The sequence below is a fragment of the Lepus europaeus genome, chromosome 7 (genome assembly GCF_033115175.1).
Source record: "Lepus europaeus isolate LE1 chromosome 7, mLepTim1.pri, whole genome shotgun sequence".
Taxonomy (NCBI): domain Eukaryota; kingdom Metazoa; phylum Chordata; class Mammalia; order Lagomorpha; family Leporidae; genus Lepus; species Lepus europaeus.
Window position 1 is genome coordinate 56,972,858 of NC_084833.1, and position 18,469 is coordinate 56,991,326.

The 18,469-nt window shown below is 41.7% G+C and overlaps 1 protein-coding gene across 3 annotated transcripts in view; it reads left to right on the top strand.

The window, feature by feature from the left end:
- The window catches only part of RIC3 (RIC3 acetylcholine receptor chaperone), an 84,249-nt gene extending 67,466 nt beyond the window's left edge, over window positions 1-16,783 (top strand). For all 3 annotated transcript variants that reach the window (XM_062196559.1, XM_062196560.1, XM_062196561.1), the window contains one exon: window positions 15,948-16,783. In XM_062196559.1, coding sequence (XP_062052543.1) covers window positions 15,948-16,384 — 437 coding nt within the window. In that variant the 3' untranslated portion in view covers window positions 16,385-16,783. The remainder of the gene's footprint in view (window positions 1-15,947) is intronic.
- Window positions 16,784-18,469: the final 1,686 nt, after the last annotated feature.

Sequence of the window (18,469 nt, forward strand, 5' to 3'; positions counted from 1 at the left end):
TTTTTTTTTAAGATTTTATTTATTTATTTGACAGAGTTACAGACTGAGAGAGAGAGAGAGAGACAGAGAGAAAGGTCTTCCTCCCGTTGGTTCACTCCCCAAATGGCCACAATGGCTGTAGCTATGCTGATCCAAAGCCAGGAGCCAGGTGCTTCTTCCTGGTCTCCCATACAGGTGCAGGGGCCCAAGCACTTGGGCCATCCTTCACTGCCTTCCCAGGCCACAGCAGAGAGCTGGACTGGAAGAGGAGCAACCGGGACTAGAACCAGGCACCCATATGGGATGCTGGCACTGCAGGCGGAGGATTAACCTAGTGCGCCATGGCGCCAGCCCCTCATATGTGTTTCTAATGAATGTGTCAGTTTTTATACTGTAAACCTTTATGGAAGTTTGATTGCTATTTATTACATTGACTCTTTAGATCAATACAGAAGAACTATATTGTAACAGTATTGGAACTTCTAATCCATGAACATGTTAACTCTATTTAGATCTGTTAAAATTTCTCAGCGGTGTTTTGTAGTTTTTGGTTTGTGGGTCTTGCTCATGTTTTCTAAATTTATTTGAGTTCATATTTTTATGACATCAAGAGTTATTTAAAAGTTTTTAATTGTTGCTACTATGTAGAAATATTTATTTTTTGTACTGTGACCTTGTATCCCAAGATGTGAAAAACACTTAGTTCTAGGCATTTTTTCAAGATTTATTTATTTATTTGAAAGGCATAGTTAGAGAGCTAGACAGAAAGAGATCTTCCATCCACTGGTTCACTCCCCAGTGGCAGCAACTACTAGAGATGGGCTGATTCGAAGCCAGGAACTTCTTCCAGGTTTCCCATGCAGGTGCAGGGGCCCAAGAACTTGGGCCATCTTCTGTTTTCCCAGGCTATAGCAAAGAGCTAGATCGGAAGTGGAGCAGGTAGAACTTGAACTAGTGCCCATATGTAATGCTGGCACTGCAGGCAGTGGCTTTACCCGCTATGCCACAGTTGCTTCCTCTGTATCCTATTTTTCTATGTACCTTTAGGTTTTGTTGAAATTGTATGCAGTTTTAACTATAGGTGATACTATTTCAATATACTAACCTTTTCTGTTTTAAGTATCATTTAACAATGGCATTAAGTTTCTAGTCACATTATCAACAACATTGATCAGTCTTATGGATTTAATTGTTCACCAGTTTCTTGTGTACACCTTCATCTTTCTTGAATTAAATTTTTAAAAAAATTTATTTGACAGGTAGAGTTATAGACAGTGAAAGAGACAGAGAGAAAGGTCTTCCTTCCGTTGGTTCACTCCCCAGATGGCTATTAGGGCCGGCACTGCACTGATCTGAAGCCAGGAGCCAGGTGCTTCTTCCTGGTCTCCCATACAGGTGCAGGGGCCCAAGTACTTGGGCCATCCTCCACTGCCCTCCTGGGCCACAGCAAACAGCTGGACTGGAAGAGGAGCAGCTGGGACTAGAACCCAGTGCCCATATGGGATGCCAGTACTGCAGGTGGAGGATTAACCAAGTGAGCCATGGCGCTGGACCTGAATTTAAATTTTTAAAAATTTTAGTATTTGTTGAGATTATTTTCTTAATTACATTTCCCACCTTTATACAGTGGTATACATATATATCTACACATTTTTCACCTTTAATACAAGTAATTGCCTGGATATAAAATTAGTCATGCCATTTTCTCTGTAGGAGTCTGAAAATGCTTCTTTTCTGTTTCATTTACTGTTGAAAACAAGAAATCTTACTTCTCTGATACCAGTTTTTAATTAGTTAACTCTGTATTGTATATGGAGTTGTTTTTTACCTAAAAATCTGAATTAAGATCATCAGCATAATGTATCTGAGTGAATATCATTGTGTGCATTTTTTTGTGTTTTTGCTTAGAGATTAGGGAGGCCTTTCCATCTCAGTACTCAAGGCTTTCTTCAGCTACAGGATCCCTATCATTTCCTTGCTTGTTGCTTGATTTACCATATGTTGTTCTCTCATCCAAAAATTCAGTAATTCTGAGTTTGTGTATCCTAGATAAGTCATCCATGCAGCTCATCTTTTTTTTTTTTTTCTTATAGTTTCTTCTGTCCAAGCTCTTTGAATAATGCCATGGTGAATATGGAAGTGCAGACACATCTTTGACATACTAACCTCGTATCCTCTGGATACATACTTAGTAGTAGGAATACTGGATTGTTCTATTTTTGATCTGTTGAGGAGCCTCTATACTCTTTTCAGTAATGGCTGTATTAATTTACATTCTCACCAACAATGCATAAGGGTTCCCTTTCTTTCCATGTCTTTGCCAGCACTCATTAACCATTCATCTTTTTTACTTAAAAAAATTTTTTTTGAAATTTTCTTTATGGCTCAAGTACTTTTTTTTTCATCCAGAAAAATCTTATTTAAGGAGTATAAACTTTATAAATTTCATAATTACAACTCTAGGAACATGGTGATTCTTCCCACTGTACCTGCCCTCCCACCCACTCTTCCATCACTCTTCCTCTTCCCTCTCCTATTCCCATTCTTATTTTTTTTTACTAAAATCTATTTTCAATTAACTTGGTTCACACAGGATTTACTGTGAAGTAAAGTGTCCAACAAATAGTATGAAAAAAAACTGTTCCTCAACAGTTGAGACAAGGGTTGTTCAAAGTCATTGCTTCTCAAAGTATCAATTACACTTCTATAGATTGCCTTTTTTTAATATAGTTTTAAAGAATGCTTTTATTTAATAAATATAAATGTCATAGGTACATCTTTTGGAATATAGTGGTTCTTCCCCCTATACCGGCCCTCCCATGCCCACTCCCATCCCACCTCCTACTCCCTTTCCCATCCCATTCTTCATTAAGATTCATTTTAAATATCTTTATATATAGAAGATCAACTCTATACTAAGTAAAGATTTCAACAGTTTGCACCCACACAGACACACAAAGTATAAAGTACTGTTTGAAGACAAGTTTTACTGTTAATTCTAATAGTACAACTCATTGAGGACAGAGGTTCTACATGGGGAGCAAGTGCACAGTAACTCCTGTTGTTGATTTAATAATTGATACTCTTATTCATGATGTCAGCAATCACCCGAGGCTCTTGTCATGAGCTGTCATGGCTATGGAAGCCTTTTGAATCCACAAACTCCAACAGTATTTAGACAGGGCCACAATCAAAGTGGAAGTTCTCTCCTCCCTTCAGAGAAAGGTACCTCCTTCTTTGATGGCCCCGTTCTTTCCACTGGGATCTCACTCGCAGAGATCTTTCATTTAGGTCTTCTTTTTTTTTCTTTTCCATGGTGTCTTGGCTTTCCATGCCTAAAATACTCTCATGGGCTCTTCATTTTCCCCATTCTTTAGGATGCTGGCTGTGGGTTTGTCATAAATTGTCTTGATTGTGTTGATGGATTTTCCTTCTATACCCAATCTGCTTAGAGTTTTGAACATGAAAGGGTGTTGTATTTTATCACATGCCTTCTCTACATCTATTTAGATAATCATATGGTTTTTGTTCTTCAATTTGTTAATGTGATGTATCACACTGATTGATTTGCGAATGTTGAACCATCACTGCATACCAGGAATAAATCCCACTTGGTCCAGGCAAATGATCTTTTTTTTTTAAAAAAAAAAAAAGAATTATTTTATTTATTTGAAAGAGTTACAGAAAGAGGTAGAGCCAGAGAAAGGTCTTCCATTCCGCTGGTTCACCCCCCAAATGACCGCAATGACCAGAGCTGAGCTGATCTGAAGCCAGGAGCCAGGAGCTTCTTCCAGGTCTCCCACATGGGTTCAGAGGTCCAAGGACTTGGGCCATCGTCTGCTGCTTTCTCAGGCCATAGCAGAGAGCTAGATCAGAAGTGGAGCAGCCAGGACACGAACCAGCACCCATATGGGATGCCAGCATACAGGCTGGGGCTTTAACCCACTGTGCCACAGCCGCCCCCTCTCCCCCAAGCAAATGATCATTCTGATGTGTTGTTAGAGTCAATTATCTAGTATTTTGTTAAGGATTTTTGCATCTGTGTTTATTAGGGAAATTTTTCTGTGGTTCTCAGGTGCATCTTTTCCAGGTTTAGGAATTAAAGTGATGCTGGCTTCATAGAAAGCATTTTGGAGGATTCCCTCGCTTTCAGTTGTTTTGAATAGCTTGAGAAGAATTGGAGTAGTTCTTCTTTAAATGTCTGGTAGAATTCAGCAGTAAAGCCATCAGGTCTTGGGCTTTTCTTTGTTGGGAGAGTCTTTATTACTGTCTTGGTTATTAGTCTTGGTTTAGGTTTTCTGTGTCTTCATGGCTCAATTTATGTGTGTTGTATGTGTCCAGGAATCCATCCATTTATTTTATGTTTTCTAGTTTCTTGGCATACAGCTCATTGTAGTAATTTCTGATGATTATTTTTATTTCTGTGGTTTTTATTGTTAAATTTTCTCTTTCATCTCTAATTTTATTGATATACGTCTTCTCCCTCCTTTTTTTGGTTAGTTGGGCCAATGGTGTGTCAGTTTTGTTTTTTCAAAAAACCAGCTCTTCATTTTGTTGATCTTTTGTATTTTTTTATTCAATTTTGTTTATTCTCTAATTTTAATTATTTCTTTACTTTTGGATTTGGTTTGCTGTTTTTCTAGGTCCTCAAGATGCATTGATAGCTCTTTCATTTGGTGGTTTTCCAATTTCTTGGTGTAGGCACCAATTGCTATGAACTTTCCTCTTAACACTGCTTTTGTTGTGTCCCATAAGTTTTGATATGTTGTATTGTCATGTTCATTTATTTCCAGTAATCTTTTTATTTCTTCACTGACCCACTGATCATTCAGGAGCATGTTGTTCAGTCTCAAAGTGTTTGCATATGTTTCAGAGATTCCTGAGTTGTTGATTTCCAGCTTCATTCCATTGTGGTCAGAGAAGATGCATAGTATGATTTCAGTTTGTTTTTTTTTTTAATTTGCTGAGACTTGCTTTATGACTTAGCATGTGGTCAATCCTAGTGAAAGTTCCATGTACTGGTGAGAATAATGTGTATTCTGTGACTGTAGGATAGAAAGTTCTGTAGATATGTTAGGTCCATTTGGTCTATAGTATCAATTAACTCTGCTGATTCCTTGCTTATTTTCTGTGTGGTTTATCTGTCCATTGTTGAAAGTGGGCTATTGAAGTCCCCTGTTACTATTGTATTGGTGTCTTTGGTCTTTGTCTCCCTTTAGATACTTTAACATTTCTTTTAAATAGCCAGGTGCCCTGTAATTAGGTGCATATACATTTATAATAGTCATATCTTCCTGTTTATTTGATCCCTTAATCATTACATAGTGCCCTTCTTTGTTTCTTTTAACAGTTTCTGTGTTAAAGTCTATTTTGTCTGATATTAAGATGGCTACTCCAGCTGTTTTTTAGTTTCTGTTAACATGGAATATCTTTTTCCATAATTTCACTTTCAGTCTGCATGTATCTTTGTTGGTGAGATGTGTTTCTTGTAGGCAGCAAGTAGATAGGTTTTGTTTTTTAATCCACTTTGCCAGTCTGTATCTTTAAACTGAAGAGTTGAGGCCATTTACATTCAAGGTGACTATTGATACATTATGACTTGGTCTTGCCGTTTTTCCATAAATATTCCTATTGTATACTTTGGATTTCCTTTGTAGTATTACTGGGAGATTGTCTGCCTTCATCTTTTGTAGTGATGACCATGTTTCTGTGTGTAGGACATCCTTAAGCATCTTTTGTAAGGCTGGATAGGTGGTGATAAATTAAGTTTCTGTTTGTTGTTCTTTATATTTCCCCTTTATTCATAAATGTGAGCTTTGCAGGGTACAGTATTCTGGATTGACAGGTTTTTTTTTCTCTTAAATCTTAGACTATGTCTCACCATTCTCTCCTAGCCTGTAGGGTTTCTGATGAGAAATCAGCTGTGAGTCTAATCAGAAATTTTCTGAAAGTAATCTGGTGATTCTGTTGTGCTCGTTTTGGAATCTTTTCTTTATGTTTTTTTTTTTTTTAAGGATCTACCATTTTTATTTATTTATTTTTTTTAACTTTTATTTAATAAATATAAATTTCCAGTGTACAGCTTATGGATGTTTTACTGTGAGTTTGACTACAATGTGTCGTGGTGAAGATCTTTTCTGGTCATGTTTTCTAGGATTTCTTTGTGCTTCCTGTACTTGGACATCCCTTTCTTTCTCCAAATTAGGGAGGTTTTCTGTAATTACATCATTAAAAAGGACTTCTAATAATCCATCCTCTCCTTTCATGCCTTCAGGAACTCCTAGGACCTGTATGTTGGGTCATTTGATAGTATCCCATATATTTCCGTCACTCTTTTTGTTTTTTAGCTTTCTAATTTCTTCTTCCTCTTTTTTTGTTTTTTGGTCTGACTAAAGTTTCTAGCTATTTGTCTTTTTTTCTTAAAGGTTAATTTATTCACTTGAAAGTCAGGGTTACACAAGAGAGGAGAGGCAGAGAGAGAGAGAGAGTCTTCCATCCACCGGTTCACTCCCCAATTGGCAGCAATGGCCGGAGCTGCACCAGTCCAAAGCCAGGAGCTTCTTCTGGGTCTCCCACGTGGGTGGAGGGGCCCAAGGACTTGTCCATCTTCTGTTTTCCTAGACCACAGCAGAGAGCTGGATTGGAAGTGGAGCAGCTGGGTCTCAAACCAGTGCCCATATGGGATGCTGGCACTTCAGGCCAGGGCATTAACCTGCTGCGCCACAGTGCCAGCCCCACTATTTGTCTTTTAAGTCAGATATTCTTTCTTCTGCTTCCCTGAGTATGTTGTTAAGGCTTTCCACTGCATTTTTTATTTGTTCTATTGAATTCTTCATTTCCAGAATTTCATCTTGATTTCTATGATCTCAATTTCATGGAAGAAATTTTCTTTCATGTCATGTACAGATTTCATTAGTTTGTGGATTTGCTTCTCATTACTTCTAAGTAATCCTACATTCAATTTTGAATCCATTTCTGGCATTTCTTCAGTCTCTTAATCTTCACATTCTAGTATTGAAGTGTTGTGTTCTTTTGGAGGCATCATGTTGTCTTCCTTATTCTTGTTTCTTGAATTGCTGCCTTTATTATTTGGCATTTGGGGAGATACTTGTTGGTTTCTTTTTTGTTTTGTTTTGTTTTGCCATCCCCCAACCCCATGATGGTTTTTATCTTTGAACTGTTCCTCTGTGGCTTAGTAGAGTATCTGCTTTTCCAGTTTACACACGATAGTGTGCAGTAGGTGTGGCCAGGGAGCTCTGTTCAGTGCTCCAGGTTGAAGGGAATGTCCAAGGTGACACCCTGGTTGGGCACCAACCTGGTGGTAAATTTTTTTTTTTTAATTCAGAGGGGTGGTTTTTTCTATTGGTGTAGTCTCATACTCACCTCCTCTCATCAAAGGAGACAAGTGCCTGGGCACTAGCCCCAGTGAGTACAACATTTGTCTGTGCTGCCACAGGAACCATACAAAGGATCTGTGCAGTCCTTGGTGTAAGCATGGATCCCACAGCACTGACCCTCACCAGGGAATCAGGGAGCTGCAAGCCCACAGAGACTGCCCAAAGTCCCAGCCACACCCTGCACCCTCCTGTGCAGCCACAGTGTTTTCACAGTCCCAGTACACAAGCCTGCCACAGTCATGAGTTCCCAACTCTGTCAATTCTTCCAGCCAGACTCGGGCGTCTCCGCTTGGCTGATTGCTGGGCACGTGGATGTGAGCTGGCATTTGTATTCAAAATGGCACCTGCTCTCTCTTGGCTAGTTATAGGATGCTGGTGCATGGTGGTTGGGAAGAGAAATGTGCTCTTTTTCTCTCCTCTAGTTTGGCAGATACACTGTCCCCCATAGGGCTTCAAGCCAAACTTGCACCAGGCTCTTCCTGCTACTTTATCTCCACTGGTTTGGGCTGCTGCAGCCTGGTTTGACCTCATTCTCCAGAGCTGGTGCTGAGGCTCTCAGCTGCTGGGGCCCTCAGCTGTGTGTGTCCACACCCTCTCGACTTTTTTTAAACTATCTTCCCCTAGACTAGAGTAGTAAGCTCTCTCCTTATTCTGCCATCTTAGGTGCTGGGACTTCATCTTTTTAAAAGAAGAGCATTCTGGGGCTAGCACTGTGGTGCAGCGGGTTAATGCCCTGGCCTGAAGCGCCGGCATCCCATATGGGTGCCAGTTCAAGACCTGGCTGCTCCACTTCCAATATTAGCTCTCTGCTATGGACTGGGAAAGCAGTGTAATATGGCCCAAGTTCTTGAGCCCCTGCACCTGCGTGGGAGACCTGGAAGAAGCTCCTGGCTCCTGATCAGCGCAGCTCCGGCCGTTGCGGCCTTCTGGGGAGTGGACCAGTGGATGGAAAACATCCTCTCCTTCTCTCTCTGTGTAACTCTGACTTTAAAATAAAGAAATAAATCTTTTAAAAAAATAAAAGATAGACATTGTAACAGGTATGAAGTAATAGCTCATTGTGGTTCTAATTGCAGTTCTGTTGAAAAATATCTATTTAGATCACTTGCCTATTTTTAATTTCTTTTTTAAGATTTATTTTACTTATTTGAAAGGCAGAGTTATAGAGAGAGAGAGAGAGAGAGAGAATTTCTGTCTGCTGGTTTACTTTCCAAGTGTCCATAAAGGCCTGGAGCCAGACCAGGCCAAAGTCAGGAGCCAGGAACTCCATCCAGGTTTCCCAAGTGAGTGCAGAGGCCCAAGTACATGGGCCTTCCTTTGCTGTTTTCCCAGGTGTGTTAGCAGACAGCTGGATCAGAAGTGGAGCAGCTGGGACTTGAACTAGGGCCCATATGGATGCTAGCACTGCAGGTGGTAGCTTAACCTGCTATGCCACAGCTCTGGCCCCTAATTTTTTATTTATTTTTTTCATTTATTCAACTTTTATTTAATGAATATAAATTTCCAAAGTACAGCTTATGGGTTACAATGGCTTCCCCCCCTCCCATAACTTCCCTCCCACCTGCAACCCTCCCCTTTCCCACTCCCTCTCCCCTTCCATTCACATCAAGATTCATTTTCAATTCTCTTTATATACAGAAGATCAGTTTAGTATATATTAGGTAAAGATTTCAACAGTTTGCCCCCATATAGCAACACAAAGTGAAAAAAATACCGTTGGAGTACTAGTTATAGCATTAAATAAGAGTGTACAGCACATTAAAGACAGAGATCCTACATAATATTTTTTTAAAAAATTAATTAATTTTCTATGCCATTTCCAATTTAACACCAGGGTTTTTTTTCATTTCCAATTATCTTTATATACAGAAGATTGATTCAGTATATAATTAGTAAAGATCTCATCAGTTTGTACCCACACAGAAACACAAAATGTAAAAATACTGTTTCAGTACTAGTTATAGCATCACTGCACATTAGACAACACATTAAGGACAGATCCCACATGGGATGTAAGTACACAGTGACTCCTGCTGCTGACTTAACAATTTGACACTCCTGTTCATGGCATCAGTAATCTCCCTAGGCTCTAGTCATGAGTTGCCAGGGCTATGGAAGCCTTCAGAGTTCGCTGACTTTGATCTTATTCCGATAGGGTCATAGTCAAAGTGGAAGTTCTCTCCTCCCTTCAGAGAAAGGTACCTCCTTCTTTGATGGCCCTGTTCTTTCCACTGGGATCTCACTCACAGAGATCTTTCATTTAGGTCTTCTTTTTTTTTTTCTTTTCCATGGTATCTTGGCTTTCCATGCCTACAATACTCTCATGGGCTCTTCAGCCAGATCCGAATGCCTTAAGGGCTGATTCTGAGGCCAGAGTGTTGTTTAGGACATCTGCCATTCTATGAGTCTGCTGTGTATCCTGCTTCCCATGTTGGATCCTTCTCTCCCTTTTTGATTCTATCAGTTAGTATTAGGAGACACTTGTCTTGTTTGTGTGATCCCTTTGACTCTTAGACCTATCAGAGCCATCAATTGTGAACTGAAATTGATCACTTGGACTGGTGAGATGGCATTGGTACATGCCACCTTGATGGGATTGTATTGGAATCCCCTGGCACATTTCTAACTCCACCATTTGGGGCAAGTCCGATTGAGCATGTCTCAAATTGTACATCTCCTCCCTCTCTTTTTCCACTCTTAAATTTAACAGGGCCCCTAATTTTTTAAAAGTTTTTTATTTATTATTTATTTGTTTATTATTTACTTATTTAAAAGTCAGGTGGCCAGCTACATAACAGTGCCAGTCACTTTAATTTTTAAAAAAGCAATTTATGTATTTGAAAGATAGAGTTAGAGAGGAGATAACAGAGAGAGACCTTCTGTCCTCTGATTCACTTCCCAAATGGTCATAATTGGCAATGGGCCCATAATGGGCAAGGCCAAAGCCAGGAGCCTGGAATCCCATCCATCTGGGTCTCTCACATGGGTAGCAGTGGTTCAGGTACTTGGACCACCTTCTGGTGCTTTCCCCAGGCACATTAACAGGGAGCTGAATCAGAAGCAGAGCAGCCAGGACAGGAATCCTGGGATTGAGTATGGGATACTGGTGTCACAGGTGCCTTAAGCCCCATTACTGCCTCCCAGGGTACACTTTAGCAGGAATCTGTATTCAGGAACCAGAGTCAGGAATCAAACCCAGGTATTCCAATAAGGCATGCTGGCATCCTAATTGGCATCTTAACCATTAGGTGAAACACCCATCCATGCCCATGCCAATGCCCATTTTATAATTGGATTGTTTGTTTTCTTGCTATTGAGTTTTCTGATATATTTTGGATATTAATCCTTTATCAGGTGTATGGTTTGCACATTTTTTTATCTTGTATGTTGTCTCTTTACCCCCTTGGTTGTTTCCTTTGCTCTGCAGAAGTTTTTCAGTAAGAGGTAATCACATTTGTCTGTTTTTTGTTTCCTGGGCTTTTGTGGTCATATCCAAAACATCATTGCCTTGACCAGTGTCATGGAGCTGGTTCCCTGTCTTTTCAAGTCGTTCTATAGTTTCAGGCCTTATATTTAAGTCTTTGATTCTTTTTTGAGGTTTTTTTGTTTGTTTGTTTGTTTGTTTTTGTTTTTTTGACAGGCAGAGTGGATAGTGAGAGAGACAGAGAGGAAGGTCTTCCTTTGCCATTGGTTCACCCTCCAATGGCCACTGCGGCCAGCGCACTGCGCTGATCCGAAGGCAGGAGCCAGGTGCTTCTCCTGGTCTCCCATGGGGTGCAGGGTCCAAGCACTTGGGCCATCCTCCACTGCACTCCCGGGCCATAGCAGAGAGCTGGCCTGGAAGAGGGGCAACCAGGACAGAATCCAGCGCCTCCACCGGGACTAGAACCTGTGTGCCGGCGCCACTAGGCGGAGGATTAGCTTGTTGAGCCACGGCACCGGCTGAGGTTTTTTTTTTTTTTTTTTTTTTTTTTTTTTTTAAAGATTTATTTATTTGAAAGGCAGAGTGAATGAGAGAGGAGGGATCTTCCATCTGCTGGTTTACTCCCCAAATGCCTGCAACTGGGACTAGGCCAAAGCGAGGAGCCAGAAACTCCCATCTAGGTGTCCCACATGGGTGGCAGGGACCAAGCACTTAAGCCATCCTTTGCTGTCTTTCCGGGCACATTAGCAGGGAACTAAGTCAGAAGCAGAGTAACCAGGACTTGAACTAGAACTCCAGTATGGGATGCCAGCACCAAAATTGGTGGCTTAATCCACTGTGCCAAATGCTGGCCCAAGCTGATTTTTGTATATGGTATGAGGTGAGGGCCTAATTTCATTCTTTTGCATGTAGATATCCACTTTCCCCTGCATCATTTTTTTTTTTTTTTTAGAGGAAAGGTTTATTGTCAGGTGAGGGAAGCCTGACAGGAGGGGGTTGTGGGGGTAGGTAGAGGGCGAGAGAGTAAGAGAGAGAGCACATGTTCAGCAACAGGTCCTGTTAAACTTTTCCTGAGAGGTGGGCAGGGAAGTAGGAGCAGTGAATCCCATTAGGGTGGAGGTGGAGCTGACCAGTGATTGGGCCATGGGGCTTAAAACTGAAGCCTACTCTGCAGGGTGGCACAGGGGCCAGGGCCAAAGATGGTGTCTGGGGCATAGGTGGCGCCACAGATTAGACTGTGCCGTTTTACTAACATTCCCCACTTTTGTTTCTTATAAAGCAAGGGTTGTATGGAATTACATCAACCCCAAAGTCTGGGAGGGGTGGAGGGACAATGATCTGTCTTTAGAGGTACTTCCTGCTTCCCTCACATCATTAATTAGAGACTGTCCTGTCCCCACTGTGTTCTTGGCATGTTTCTTGAAAATCAATTGACCATACACGTATACAGGCTTTATTTCTGGACTTTGTATTCAGTTCATTGGTGTATGTATCTGTTTTTATGCCAGTACCTTTCTATTTTGCTTGCTATAGCTTTGTAGATTTTGAAATGAAGTACACTATGAACTTTATGTCTGACGTTGGTGTCAGGTCTGGCCTTATAAATGAATTTGAAATGAAAGTTTTCCCTCCACTTGAGTTTTCTAGAAGAGTTTGAAAATGATCCATATTAATTCTTCTTTAAATGTATGGTAGAATTTAACCATTAATCCATAATGTTGTGGGCTCTTCTTTGTTGGGAGACTTTATTACTGGTTCAATTTCCATATTCATTGATGATGTATTTGGATTCTCTCTCTCTTCATGGCTCAGTCTTCATTTTTGTTTGTTTCTGGGAATTTCTCTGTTAATAACTACTGTCTTCTTCATGAACTGATCTCTTTACCATAATATGATTATCTTCTTTGTCTAGTTTTTTATTTAACATCTATTTTATTTAAATACAGCTGCCTTGATCTCTTGTTCCATTTGCATGGATTATCTTTTTCTATCCTTTCATTTCAGTCCCTTTGTGTTCTTAATGTGATGTGAATGTCTTACAGGTAGCATATAGTCTTGTTTTTAAAGAAACTCTTCTGCTGCTCTGTCTTCCAAATGGGGAATTTAATGTATTTACATTTCAGTGTAAGTGTTGAAGGTAAAGACTGCTGCCATTTTGTTATTTGGTAGATCTTCTGTTCTTTTCTCTTCCTGCCTTCCTTTGTGACTAGATGATTTTCTCTAATGTTCTGCCTTGATGCCTCACTTTTTTACTATTTGTGTACGTGCATGTGTATACATACTGTGGGACTTACATAGTTAGAACAGGATGTTTTATAAGCTGATAACAACTTAATCTGGATTGCAGAAGATAACACTTTTATTCCATCTCTTCCCAACATTTTGTGTTTTTGATGTTGTGATTTACATCTTCTCTTGTATATCCTTTAAGAAATTATTACAGTTGTTAACTGTTTTTAATAATTCTTTTAACCTTCACACTAAAGATAGAAATGATTTACTGAAATATTCTGATTTGATTATGTATAGACTTTAATTCATCGTACACTTCTGCGCTTTTTTTTTTTTTTTTTTAAGATTTATTTATGTATTTGAAAGGCAGAGCTAGAGAAGGAGAGACAGCAACAATGCTGTGCTGGGCCAGGCCAAAGATGGATGGATCTCTCCTTTTCTCTAACTATGCCTTTCAAAGAAATCTTAAAATAAATATTTGTATCTTTTCCCATCTCTGGGTTTTCTGTTATTTCTTTAAGCTTTCTACTCCTTTATTGCTCTTCTTACTTGAAATTCTATAATTCAAATATGTGCTCTTTTGATGTCCTATAAATTCTGTAAGAATTTCTTTATTCCTTTTCATTCATCTGACTGTATATATGTGATATATTACATATATTATATATATATATAAATTTATTTAGAAGACAGTGTTACAGAGAGAGAGGAGAGAGAGAGAGAGCTTCCATCTGGTGGTTCTCTCTCTAAATGGCATCAACAGTGGAGGCTAAGCCAGGCCAAAACCAGGAGCCAGGAGCTTCATCCAGGTCTCCCATGTGGGTGCAGGGAGCTGGATTGGAAGCAGAGCACTCAGAGGTGCTCCAACATAGGATGCCAGCATTGCAGGCAGTTGCTTAACCTGCAGCATCACAACACTGACCCCACCATCCAGGTTTTTATAAGTATGATGTTTGCACAGCAGAATTGCCAAATGAAACATTTCAGACCATGCATCCATTTTTAAGCAATGAATTACTTTATTTTGCATTCTTTTCCAGGCACCTTTTGTGTCTCCCTTTCTTTAGGGTCTGTTCCTGGTGCTTTACTTTGTTCTTTGTAATCCGTGTTCTCCGGATTATTCTTGATCCTCATGGCTGTGCAATGGTATCTGCACATTTGAAGAAGCCGGGACTTCATCTAGTGTTTGTAGACTGGCTTTGTCTCAGCTATTCACCAGTAAATCCATCCGTACATTCTAAGCAGGTCATTTGGCATGGCCCCCAAGTGCACTTGCTGCTGTAACCCTCAGGCAGATTGTCCTGAGGCCATGTATCTGTTGGGGCTGAATCCACAGGGGCTGTTTTGGCACTGGGGCAGGCCCGGAGTACGATTCTGCAGAGATGGACCTGGGGACTGGATTCTGGCAGTAGTGTGTTCAGTGCTGGGGAAGGTGTGATAATGTGGACAGTTCTAGCAGCACTGGTAAGGCTGACATTTGGTACTCTTTTCAAAGGTCAGCTGGCACAATATAAAAAGGGCTTTTAAAATGTCCATTCCCCTTGGTCTAGTTTTTATAGTTATAGAAATCTCTTCTATTCAGCTATATTAACTGCCATATTACTTATGAATGAGCCTGTCTTCACAGAAGAGGAAGGCAAAGCAGGTCCATTAAGTAGCTGTATGCTGGGATATTTTGTAGCCTATTTTCAAATGCCTAATGACATGGAAAAATGTTCATGATATAATGGTGAATGATACAAGCCATGATATAACATTTTATATACAACAGGAATTCTTTAGAAAGAGGGAAAAAGAAAGTGTGGTGAAAAAAGCCAGAAGTAAATACAATGAATTATCATCAGTGTTAGCATTCTGAGTAATGTGTTTTCTGCTTTAAACCTGTCTGTTTGACTTTATACTTCAAAAGAAACAGTAAATATAAAAATCTCTACACCCTACACTGCACCAGAAACGACTGCTATTTTTCATAATTTGTAGGCAAAAAGTGGCTTATGGCAGGATTCAACTGGCCAATTACCATCATGTATGAATGGATTTGAATTCTGCAGCTTTCACACTGTTCCGTGCATGGCTGCCGCAGCCAGCACTGGCATATGAGCTCCAGCTCAGCCCATCTGTTGCTCAGGCCTGCTGGGCTGACACAGATTCATTTCATTCCATTCCTTAATTTGGCAACATTTTCCCTTTTCTCATTATCATTGCTGGAATTCAGTGCCAGCGTTACTCATTTTGTTTACCAGTTTGTTATTTTCTTTTGTTCCATTTTGTGAAGACCAAGAAGCCGACAATGGGAATTGTGTCTTCTGAAGATGGAGTGCTTGTCCTTTGGGACCGTGGGCACCTCTTGCTGCAGTGCCGTCTGTCTCTGATGCTTAGAAACGATTGCAGTTGTTTTGATAAGTAGAAGGCTTCTTGGTATCATCTGGTGTGATTTTTGTAAAAGAGCTTTGTTGGTTTCCTGCCTCCCCCCACCACTGGCAGCCCCTCCTCCTCCCATGAAGACCTGGAAAGGGTTTCAAATAGAAATTACAAACATTAACCTTGAGCTGAGCGTGCTCCAGCTGGTATTTGGATTTTTTTTTTTTTTGGGGTAAACTGAGGGCTCCTGTTTGTTTAATCTTCATCAGTATTGCAGAAGCATGTGGTGTGAGACTTAACTCTGCTCCAAGTACCCTATACTTAAGGAGGGATTTTCATCTGAATTGGTTTGTATTTCACAGAGCACTGGGATAGTCAGCCAGATTACTAAGAATCTGCTCAAGTGAAACTTTACAACTATTAGAATCATCAGCGAGGTTTCTGGAATGGATTTGTTAGCAGAGGATGACTGCTGCCTGAGAATCTTTTTGAGCCAATACTTTATTTTTTGAAGACATTTTCTGTGTAAGACTCTGTGCTGCTTTCCTCTCTAGGTTACCCTGAAGAGACCTACCCGGTTTATGACCTCTCACATTCTATCAAGCGTAGGCAAGAAACTATCCTGGTGGATTACCCTGACCCACAAGAGCCCTCTGCTGAAGAAATAGCTGAAGGAATGGGAGGGATAGAAGAGGGAGGAGCAGAGCACTCGGGCTGGGAAAGCCTGCCTGCCGACCCCAGAGCCCAGGAAGGTAATTCTGCTGCCTCGTGTGACCCACAGCCAGAAACTTGCTCCTGCCATTTTCATGAAGAAGATCCTGCTGTCTTGGCAGAGAATGCTGGATTCAACACAGATGGCTACAGTGAGCAGGAGGAAGCCCCCAAGGAAGAGTGGCCCCCGAACTTCAGAGCCGAGTGGTTGGCTGTCAGTGCTGACAGAGCGTGTGCAGGTGGCATGTTGAGGAAGCGTAGCCCCCAGGGTTTTGAGTGACACTTGTCTGTGAGGTAGCCATTCCCCTAGTCCCACAGTGACCTTTCTCTCTTCTCTGGTTGCATCCTTGGCCCCGTCCCCTTCTTTCTGTGCACTCAACTGTCATAGCTGTCAGATCTTCCATGGATATCATGTGTCCTTCCTGGTGCTCACACGTGTCGCCTTGTATAGACATTAGTGTGGACACAGGGACAGCTTTTTCACTCCTCTTCCTGCCTTTCCCAGTCAGAGAAGTTGTACCAGTGAGTGACTCTCTTTGGTCTGTCGTAATTACAGATGGGACCTGTTAGGGCAAAGGCCTGACCCATGAACAAACATCAGCTTAGATGATGGTGACTTAAGGCTGCAAGAGTGAAGAGGTCAGACTCCAAGCTGCCTTATTCTTTGGGCCTTGAGCAGGTTAGTGGTCCCCTGGGGAGGTGGGAATGCTTACCCAGAGCAGGGTAAGCCCCTGCTGTCTGAGCTGAAGTCCCTCCCACCCTAGTGCCTCATCTGAGCCCCCACTTGGTTCCAGAGTGGCAGGAGCTGCCCACTGACTTGGCCAACAGTGAGCCTGAAGCCTGTTTGGCTAGGCTATTGCCTGGATCTCTAGCTCCCTGCACCCTTGGTCTGCTTAACAGAACTGCTAACCCCAAAAGCACCTTTACACCAAGGGAAGCTTTAGATTTAGTCCCTGCCCTACGGAGCTGAGATTTGAGGCTGCACGGAGGAGCCAGCCATAGAGGTGAGAACTCGAGTACCTGTGCACAGTCCTTGCCTAGAAACTGTTTCTGGATATTGTGTTCTTTGGGAGATTGAATTTAAAGAGAAGTGAGGCCTCAGCTCGTCCTCAAGCGCCAGCCTGCCGGGAAAGCTGTGCCGTGTGCTGCAGAGCGCCTGTGCGATTGTGAAGCTGGGCAGAGCAGGAAGTAGCTTGAGAGCTGAGCTGATCCTGGCCAAGCCACCGCTGTCACCCATGAATCCTAACAGGAAGGGTGAGTCAATTCAGCTTATATGTAAGACAGAGTTTGATGTAGGCATGTTTCCAAGGACGTCTCAGTTGGGGGATGTGCAGGACTCGAATAGTAGCAAATTTTGCAAAGGTAGCTAAGCTTTTAGAGCTCCACTGTGCCTGGCAGAAGATGCCAGGAAAATAGTTCTGATCACACATACAAGCACACAGAGTGCTGTCCGAGGTAATCTGTCTGCTCTCGCTCGGCATTCCTGACCTACAGAGAAAAAGCACTGAAGACTGGGTCGGAAGCCTACTGCACCGCGTTCCTGTGCAGAACGCTGGACTCGTGTTGAAGAGTACTGTTTAACACGCACCGAGGATGAGTCTGAGGTCACACTCAAGGTAAAAAATCATCTAGGTGCTCTTCACTGTCTTGAGAAGTTGTTCCTGTTACTTCCCTCCATTCACCAGGAGGGGTTGGTTTATGAGGAGAGTCCCTGGGTCAAATCTCTTTGCTTTAGGATATGAGTCCTCTGTAGAAGTGTGTGTCCTTACCTCTGCGTACATTCCAGAGACAACAGCTCAGTGATCGCGACTGCAAACGCTGACACGGAAGCCTGCCACAGAAAATGAACTAGGAACTGCAACAGGGCTCGAGACCGAGTTACGCAGGCAGACAAAATGGCTCATGATCTATTTGCCCTTCTACTTACAGAATCTTGGGCTTCCTCAGCTGTCAAGTAAGGAGAGTAAATGAAGTCATCAGTAGACATAAACCAGCACCGGTTCCACCTGCAGCTCCTACATGAGAACCACTCACTATGTGCTAGCAATGTAGCTGTCCCTGCGATACAGACCCAAAGCCAAGAAATAATTTTTGCCAAGGTATTTCCAAGACACCTGACAGAGGTGGTGGGCGAGGAAGAGAAAGGGCATTTTGGGTAGAAATGGTGTTGGAGGAAGTCGTGAATTGTGATGGGAAGTGAAATGCTGCATAACCAGCTTATGGAAATGGTTTGTGCTGAAGTACTGCGCCCTGCATGGGAGCACTCTTTCCGGCCAGTTATTTTGATTTACCCTTCAGAAAGTCTAGGGACGACAGTGACATGGATGTTAATTCTACACTGAGCAAAACCACGTGATGGGTTTCT